The following is a 10296-nucleotide window of genomic DNA, read 5'->3' on the forward strand; positions in this document are numbered from 1 at the left end:
AGTTTGGACACAGCCTTGTATAAACAACCAACTAAACATATAGGGCGAAAATCATCAAGGGCAACAGAGTTCTCCTTTTTGGGAATTAAAGTGATAAACGATGACACAATAGCCTTAGAAAGGATACCTTTATAGTGGAAATCGTTGAAGAACCTCGTGAAATCAGCTTTCATAAAACTCCAACATTTTCTAATAAAGAAGAAATTATAATCGTCCGGACCCTTACTCTTAGACCCCTCACAACCCCAAACCGCATCCTTTATTTCATCCACCGAAAACGGATTTTACAAAGTGCATTTCTCCCTGTAAGAAATAGCTTTAAGAGATATTCCTTCTAGAGAAGGGCGCTGAAAAACAGGTTCAGAAAACTTGTTCGCAAAATGCCTCATAACTTCCTCCTGTATCTCTCCCACCGACTCCACAACACTGTTTTCCGACTGGATACTGTTGATGAAATTTCCCCTCCTCCTTGCTTTCACAGCACAATGAAAATACCTGTTGTTCATATCTCCATCAGCATCCCACTTAACTCTAGACTTTTGCAGTAACATGTTTTCTTTGATCTTCAAATTCAACCACATCTTTCTTGTCGCCTCGCTCATTAACTCCACCACATCCCTCAACTCATCTTCCTTTATCGAAGAAAGAAGCGCATCGGTATCATTGATAATGTTCGCGCTTTCCCTAATATTCAAGTCGATCCTCCCGAATACCTCCGTATTCCACCTCCTAAGACTGACTTTCAACAAACGCAACTTTTCCTTCAGAATAAAATCGCCTCTCCCTTCAACCTAATCTTATCCCATTCAGATGCTACAAACGGAAGGAACTCCTTATTCTTAAACCACGAATTGTTAACCATAAAATGTTCCGGCCCCCAATTCTCCTTGTTGATAATAATCCAAACCGGACAGTGGTCCAATATGGATCTAGGACCAATACGTTGACCCATAATCCCCCATCTATCTATAAGGGAATCATCCACCAAGAAACGATATATTCTGCTCATTACTTTACCGTCACCACTATACCAACTAAATTGATTGTCGCTGGCCGGAACATCGATAAGCCTACTTTCTTCTATAAAATCCGCAAACAATCTAGACTCTGCAGACCAACCATTACTACTTCCTTTCCTCTCTCCATCTGATTTCGTTGCGTTAAAATCGCCGCCCATCATCCACTCCCCGTCAGAAAATTTGTCTCTATGAATCAACAATTCCTTCCAAAGTAATTTCTTGCCGCTTAGAGAACAAGGAGAATAAATATTAACAAAATAGAAATACCTGTCCTTCCTCCGCACCTTTATGCCCAAGAATCCGTGACCTTTGAAGCTGAGCACCACTTCTGTATTATGTTCTTTCCATAAAATCTCAAGCCCCCCAGATCTCCCCTCTGCCTTCGAATACGACCAACCAATGCTGTCCTGATTCCATAAGTTACCAGCTATCACCCTATCAATCACTGCCAGTTTAGTTTCTTGAAGGAAAAATTAATCAGCTTCACCATTCCGGATAATCCTGCTAATACATTTCCTATTCAAAATACTACCTCCAACCCTTATGTTTAAGGATCCTACAATCATTAGGAACTATATTTAATCACCTTCTTCCCTTTCTATCTCTCTTTATCAACTAACTCCATTATCTTTATACTTTTAACAATATCCCTCTCCTCCCCACAGGGAACAACACCAAGTTTATATATAGTAGCCCACAATTTTCCCCCACCCTAGTGTCTATATTATCAACTATTCTATGGTTGCATTTAATCAAGTCTGAATCAGTAATAATTTCATCGCACAAAATGATACCTGCTGGGAAACTATTAACTTCCCCTTTGTAATATTCACACCTCTATTTTATCAGAAAACCTGTTTGTTGCTGAACACGAGTCACCATCTTGTTTCTTATCCAAAGACAACCCAAAAGAGGATATAGAATTGGAACACTCCTTTAGATCTCTCTTCTTGGGCCTAATTATATTCTTAAAAAGAGGCCCACCAAAATCATATATACTTCTATTTCTTGAAATCTTTTTCAAAGTCTTATGCCTTCCAGTATCAGTGTAACACACCAAATCTACCCCGCAATTATAAGCGAAAAATCAGAGTGCATTTAAAAATCTTCATCAAACGATGGGATGTTACAATTCGACTTAATCAAACAAACATACTCATATTGCATTTAATAAAGATACATAGCATTCGGAACAAAACTTCATTCACCACTTACAACTTAAACTTATAAACACCTTTCAATTCAACTTAACACAAATGTCATCATGGAATACAACAATCAAGTAATAATCGACTAATCCCCCCGAGTGCTACGTATCAGAGCAATGGACACCAACTCGACTAGCCATAAAGCAACATAAAGACTTCACATCAATAACCTCGAACATCCACGACTAATCTTGAGTACCTGCCCATTTCCCATGGTAGGGGAAATATCAGCAAAGGGGTGAGATATCTTACAATATAAAGGAATGCATGATAAATAATATAGAAGATATAGATCATACATAATTTCACCACTTCGCATCACATAACATCTTACAACAACTTTCATCACAAAACAACTCATCAATATTATACGACTTTCAAGATAGCAACAATATCGTTAATCAATTAAGACAACATATTCAAATCACAATTTTACTACCCTCACGTCACAACAAGCATATCATCGTCTCAACAATTCAAATAACATAATCAACTTATGAAATGGCAACAATGTCAACAATCAACCATGACAGTATATGCAATTCACAAGTATGATTCCAACAAATCACAACAAACATCTCATCATCAAGTCATCACGTCACCACAAACATAATCAAATAAGACTCAAATGCAATTCACATGTGACTCGACTTATGCAAATGCATGTGGTACCATTTGGAGTAAAACTCCCGTCTCAAACAGTTTGCCATTGGGCCGTCTCAAACATTTGCCACAAGGGCCGTCTCAAACATTTGCCACTAGGGTCGTCTCAAACATTTGCCACAAGGGCCGTCTCAAACAATGCAATGGATGCGACTCAAATGATGCACATCCACAAACACAACTTAAACCACTTAATCAACTTAAACGACATAATCAACTTGAACGACATGATCAACTTAAACAACATAACCACATCAACTAAACAACATCAACTCAATGTCAAGGTTCTATGGTAATAACCGTATCATAGTAATTTACCACGTCTCAATCACATCATCACATCATATCGACATACAACATCTATTCAACTTAATTCTTATCAACATAATACAACTTATCAATAATGACCATAGGGTCTACAACAACAACGACAAATTCATCATGTCATAGCAACAATAAAAATTCAACATATTTCACAACAACAACAACAAACACCAACATGTTACAACAATAACAACAATTCATCATGTTATAACAATAACAATTCGTTATATTGCACAACAACAACAAACATCAACATGTTACAATAACAACAACAATTCATCATGTCACTACAACAACAATTCATTATATTGCACAACAACATCAACACATTCATCATGTTCCTTAATTCAAGTAATCATCATAATATGTTATATTCAATGTCATATATATTGTTAAGTCATCGCATGGCATCTTCGTCGACTCATACATATCAAATACGCACAATTAATCGCATATAACATACAACATCTTTATTAATTATGCATATCATCACATATCTCATTATCTCATTATAAGGAAGTCACATATTATCATTTCAATAACATTGTATCATCATAAGGAAAACATACATCAAGTTATACCGCAACATGGTTACATTGATTCATAGCAAAGAACATACTTCACATGTTAACACAACATAGTTCATCACTTAATCCTAATAAACATAATAGGAGAATAGATCCTATGAATCATTTTATTGCATCATGATATAGTTCATTGCGTTAGCTTTCCAACGCTTCGAATGGCGCCTAAAACGGAGTTACGGATCACAAGTTACATCATTTCAAAGTTTGGAAAAAGTTCTGCAAAACAGGGTCCGCGGCGCCAACAAAGTTCGCGGCGCGAACTGAGTGAATCAAATATTCCTAAGTTTCTAACAAGAAGTTCGCGGCGCAAACAGAGGTTCGCGGCGCGAACTGGCGAATTTCAGAAAAATCCCAAACACAGAAAACAGCATACGAAAGCCATCCCAAAACCCTAAAACTCAACCCAATCAAGCTGAAAACACCAACCATCATGAACAACAATGGAATACATGTTATAAACACAAATACAACACATATTATGGATCTTCTAACATCATAACAATCATCAAACATCAATTAAAACACATTTCAAATCATGAATTTACACATTTGTTCATAAACCCTAACATCTCTACACACAACTTCCATGGAGAATAACATACAATCTAACCCACCATATACATCATCATGCCAACCCTTAGAGAGTAAGAACCCCACCCTTACCTTATCAAAAGCCTCCTCTTCAATGGAGCTCTTCCTCTTCATGCCATAGCTTTCTCTTCTTTCTCCCCTTCTTTCTCTTCCTTCTCTTCTTTCCACAAAATGAGTTATGAAGTTTAATCTCTAAAACCCTAATTCTTACTATCTTTTCACTAATGGGCTTAACCCATAACCCATCCATTGTGTTATATTCTTCCACTTTGGCCCAATTCATAATATTCCTCTAATTACATAATTAAGTCAAATAACACACATAATTGAATAATCACATAACATAACGAATATTATTCCCAATAATATTCCCCAACTACAATTGCTCCTTAACTTAATTAATACCAACTTATAATTGTATTTCTCTGACTAATTAATCCGTCCATAAACTTAACTGCTCAAATCAACATATTAATCTAAATTACACCTTTAGAATAATACCGATAAATCCCAACTTCAACTAATTCCAACGAATAAATCCTTGATTTAATTTAATTAAATAATTAATTAAATTCGGGGCGTTACAACTCTCCCCCACTTAGAATATTTTCGTCCTCGAAAATCTATCCGACATAATCATCCTTAACTTCGCTTCTATCTCTCTGATCCTCAGTTGCGCTTGACAATACTTCCACTACCAAAACAACTTAATCTGACTTAAATCCAGCGTCAATTATTTTACATCTCTACGACATACTTGTTAACAACTTACCGACCATTTCACGAACCTCCCGACTTACCAACACTTAAGGTATCAATAATAATAACACGCTCAAATGTGGAGATACAATCTTACTTCATTAACTTAGCAACAGAGTCATCACTGCTCAACCATACCTTGACATATGATTCTTAAGGTAGTAACACTCATAACCCTCATATACTCGGGTGTCCAACGCTATACCATTATCGTAACAACATCCTTAACATCAGAACACATACATACTTTTATTCCCATAATTATACATTACAATCTTCAACAAACACCAACAACTCTCTCTCTACCTCGTTGTATCACTCTCATAGTGTCATCAACATAGCCAACATAATCAACTCAGTCATAGTACAAAATATCACTTCTTACTTACAGAGTCCAACAATAATATCACGATAACAGAAACCAGAACACGTATAGCATCAACTTAGCAAGATCACTCAACGAATACACCCAACATCACCATAAACTAACAAATCCAATATTATCCTTATAAACTCAGCAAGTATTCACGAGAAAATATCATATTTCCGACACATCGTTCTTATCTTAACACCCACCAAATCAAACATGCAGATCAAGATATATCATTATCCTAGGCTTTCGATACCTAGTTCTTCACCTCTAACAAACACACACGCATAGCAACTGCGCCACCTTACACATCTGCTGCGCAACTCTGATAATCCATCTTAAGTCACCGTCCACGTAAAATCTTTCCTTCAACTACAGGGTTCACAATCAATCTAGTTCAGACTTCCTTAAACATCCATTACCAAAATCGATGCTCACTCGACATCATCAATCCTTCACTTTGCGACGTTATCTCGCCTATAAACCAACTTCTCTGACCTGTTCGTTACTTCTTAATCATTCATGGATACTTTTCTGTTAATTCATATCAACCAGAGAGCAACTATCTTCACGACGTAACATTCATCCATTTACGTACTATCAAGCTAGCAAGATATGTCCATGCCATCCAATCACGATTCCGTCTACTATCAACAAGAGATTAAGGGTGATCAAGTCCTCAATTTGTCAATAGATAGCCGACAACCATAATGGAGTATAAACCATCATTACCAACATTAATAATTTCCTTTTCCAACTCGTACTCATATCACCCGAAGCACTATAATTCCATAATTCACTAATCTTCCAAAATCATCCGAACAAAACTAACACCGACGTCTTGCAGCTACTTCCTTAAGCACCTCTGACGGTACATCAGAACAAAATTCATGTACACCATTATCCGGACTTCTTATTATTGAAATCACACACATCTCTTTGCATTACCAATTCTTACTCGCGCTTCAGAAAGTTTCAACAACTTCAACGGCTTCTACTACTGCCTCAATCACTTGCATCAATCTTACAGCAATACTTCTTTTAATCACTGATCCCACATCGACATCTTACGCAAGTTTGCTCAACCAATAACTTCACAGTCCATCAGCTGCACTGGAACATCCCACTTTCTAAATTCCATCTTCTAGAATTTATTCTTGTTACTTAGCAGTTACCTTCAGACACATCAGGAGCTCGCACCATACTCGCATACCAACAACCTCTACATAGCTCCTCATCCTTCGAGAAGTGAACATCAAAAATCCCTGCTCATCCTCTTCCTTAAGATGCTCCACTTAATTAGCAACAAAAATCTTAAATCCAAATCATCTTTGATTCAGGAAACAACAAACTCCAACAACACTTGCAATGTCGCCCTCAGCAGCATACTACATCCTACAACTGAAACATAACCGAGAAGCATAGCTTCTCCCCCACTTAGCTTCAAACCAACTCCTGCAGACAAACGATCGGAAGAACAACAAGTACCGATAGTGTTTCACACACTCTTCGTGTACACGGGAATAAACAACATTAGACAACATTGGCCGGACAGACCGACCTGCTCTGATACCACTATTGTAACACCCCAAATCTACCCCGCAATTATAAGCGAAAAATCAGAGTGCATTTAAAAATCTTCATCAAACGATGGGATGTTACAATTCGACTTAATCAAACAAACATACTTATATTGCATTTAATAAAGATACATAGCATTCAGAACAAAACTTCATTCACCACTTACAACTTAAACTTATAAACACCTTTCAATTCAACTTAACACAAATGTCATCATGGAATACAATAATCAAGTAATAATCGACTAATCCCCCCGAGTGCTACGTATCAGAGCAATGGACACCAACTCGACTAGCCATAAAGCAACATAAAGACTTCACATCAATAACCTCGAACATCCACGACTAATCTTGAGTACCTGCCCATTTCCCATGGTAGGGGAAATATCAGCAAAGGGGTGAGATATCTTACAATATAAAGGAATGCATGATAAATAATATAGAAGATATAGATCATACATAATTTCACCACTTCGCATCACATAACATCTTACAACAACTTTCATCACAAAACAACTCATCAATATTATACGACTTTCAAGATAGCAACAATATCGTTAATCAATTAAGACAACATATTCAAATCACAATTTTACTACCCTCACGTCACAACAAGCATATCATCGTCTCAACAATTCAAATAACATAATCAACTTATGAAATGGCAACAATGTCAACAATCAACCATGACAGTATATGCAATTCACAAGTATGATTCCAACAAATCACAACAAACATCTCATCATCAAGTCATCACGTCACCACAAACATAATCAAATAAGACTCAAATGCAATTCACATGTGACTCGACTTATGAAAATGCATGTGGTACCATTTGGAGTAAAACTCCCGTCTCAAACAGTTTGCCATTGGGCCGTCTCAAACATTTGCCACAAGGGCCGTCTCAAACATTTGCCACAAGGGCCGTCTCAAACAATGCAATGGATGCGACTCAAATGATGCACATCCACAAACACAACTTAAACCACTTAATCAACTTAAACAACATAATCAACTTGAATGACATGATCAACTTAAACAACATAACCACATCAACTAAACAACATCAACTCAATGCCAAGGTTCTATGGCAATAACCGTATCATAGTAATTTACCACGTCTCAATCAAATCATCACATCATATCGACATACAACATCTATTCAACTTAATTCTTATCAACATAATACAACTTATCAATAATGACCATAGGGTCTACAACAACAACGACAAATTCATCATGTCATAGCAACAATAAAAATTCAACATATTGCACAACAATAACAACAAACACCAACATGTTACAACAATAACAACAATTCATCATGTTATAACAATAACAATTCGTTATATTGCACAACAACAACAAACATCAACATGTTACAATAACAACAACAATTCATCATGTCACTACAACAACAATTCATTATATTGCACAACAACATCAACACATTCATCATGTTCCTTAATTCAAGTAATCATCATAATACGTTATATTCAATGTCATATATATTGTTAAGTCATCGCATGGCATCTTCGTCGACTCATACATATCAAATACGCACAATTAATCGCATATAACATACAACATCTTTATTAATTATGCATATCATCACATATCTCATTATCTCATTATAAGGAAGTCACATATTATCATTTCAATAACATTGTATCATCATAAGGAAAACATACATCAAGTTATACCGCAACATGGTTACATTGATTCATAGCAAAGAACATACTTCACATGTTAACACAACATAGTTCATCACTTAATCCTAATAAACATAATAGGAGAATAGATCCTATGAATCATTTTATTGCATCATGATATAGTTCATTGCGTTAGCTTTCCAACGCTTCGAACGGCGCCTAAAACGGAGTTACGGATCACAAGTTACATCATTTCAAAGTTTGGAAAAAGTTCTGCAAAACAGGGTCCGCGGCGCCAACAAAGTCCGCGATGCGAACTGAGTGAATCAAATATTCCTAAGTTTCTGCCAAGCAGTTCGCGGCGCGAACTGGCGAATTTCAGAAAATCCCAAACACAGAAAAGAGCATACGAAACTCATCCCAAAACCCCCAAACTCAACCCAATCAAGCTGAAAACACCAACCATCATGAACAACAATGGAATACATGTTATAAACACAAATACAACACATATTATGGATCTTCTAACATCATAACAATCATCAAACATCAATTAAAACACATTTCAAATCATGAATTTACACATTTGTTCATAAACCCTAACATCTCTACACACAACTTCCATGGAGAATAACATACAATCTAACCCACCATATACATCATCATGTCAACCCTTAGAGAGTAAGAACCCCACCCTTACCTTAGCAAAAGCCTCCTCTTCAATGGAGCTCTTCCTCTTCATGCCATAGCTTTCTCTTCTTTCTCCCCTTCTTTCTCTTCCTTCTCTTCTTTCCACAAAATGAGTTATGAAGTTTAATCTCTAAAACCCTAACTCTTACTATCTTTTCACTAATGGGCTTAACCCATAACCCATCCATTGTGTTATATTCTTCCACTTTGGCCCAATTCATAATATTCCTCTAATTACATAATTAAGTCAAATAACACACATAATTGAATAATCACATGACATAACGAATATTATTCCCAATAATATTCCCCAAATACAATTGCTCCTTAACTTAATTAATACCAACTTATAATTGTATTTCTCTGACTAATTAATCCGTCCATAAACTTAACTGCTCAAATCAACATATTAATCTAAATTACGCCTTTAGAATAATACCGATAAATCCCAACTTCAACTAATTCCAACGAATAAATCCTTGATTTAATTTAATTAAATAATTAATTAAATTCGGGGCGTTACAATCAGCTTTATTCACCTTGAAAAAAGTGTCAACCGAACTAAACCTTTTCTCGTTTACTTCAGGGAAAAGCAATAAACTTCCGAGGGCCCCACCTTATTCTCTATCTTCTGGTACCACCTCCCTAGCTGCAACAATAGCCTCATCAAAGCAGCCTATAACTTCCTTGTTGCGTGAAGGAACATAAGCCAAGGAGTCAGACACTCCCTTTTCAGAAGAAATATGATCCGCTTCTTTGTCCTTCGTGCAAAACGTTTATTCCCCATCGTTCTCAGACTTTGCAGACCCAAATTCTGAAAATTCTTCGTTGCTGTTCATAACCTCATCCTTGT

The 10296-nt window shown here is 36.3% G+C and overlaps 1 protein-coding gene across 1 annotated transcript; it reads right to left on the reverse strand.

Moving 5' to 3' along the window:
* Positions 1-284: 284 nt before the first annotated feature.
* LOC131628840 (uncharacterized) lies at positions 285-1177 on the reverse strand. The gene is made up of 2 exons (XM_058899647.1): positions 779-1177; positions 285-632 (listed from the first exon to the last, which is right to left on the reverse strand). Exons 1-2 carry the CDS (start codon positions 1175-1177, stop codon positions 285-287), a joined length of 747 nt encoding a protein of 248 aa, XP_058755630.1.
* Between the last annotated feature and the right edge of the window lie 9119 nt (positions 1178-10296).

The sequence above is a fragment of the Vicia villosa genome, unplaced genomic scaffold (genome assembly GCF_029867415.1).
Source record: "Vicia villosa cultivar HV-30 ecotype Madison, WI unplaced genomic scaffold, Vvil1.0 ctg.000485F_1_1, whole genome shotgun sequence".
Classification (NCBI taxonomy): Eukaryota; Viridiplantae; Streptophyta; class Magnoliopsida; order Fabales; family Fabaceae; genus Vicia; species Vicia villosa.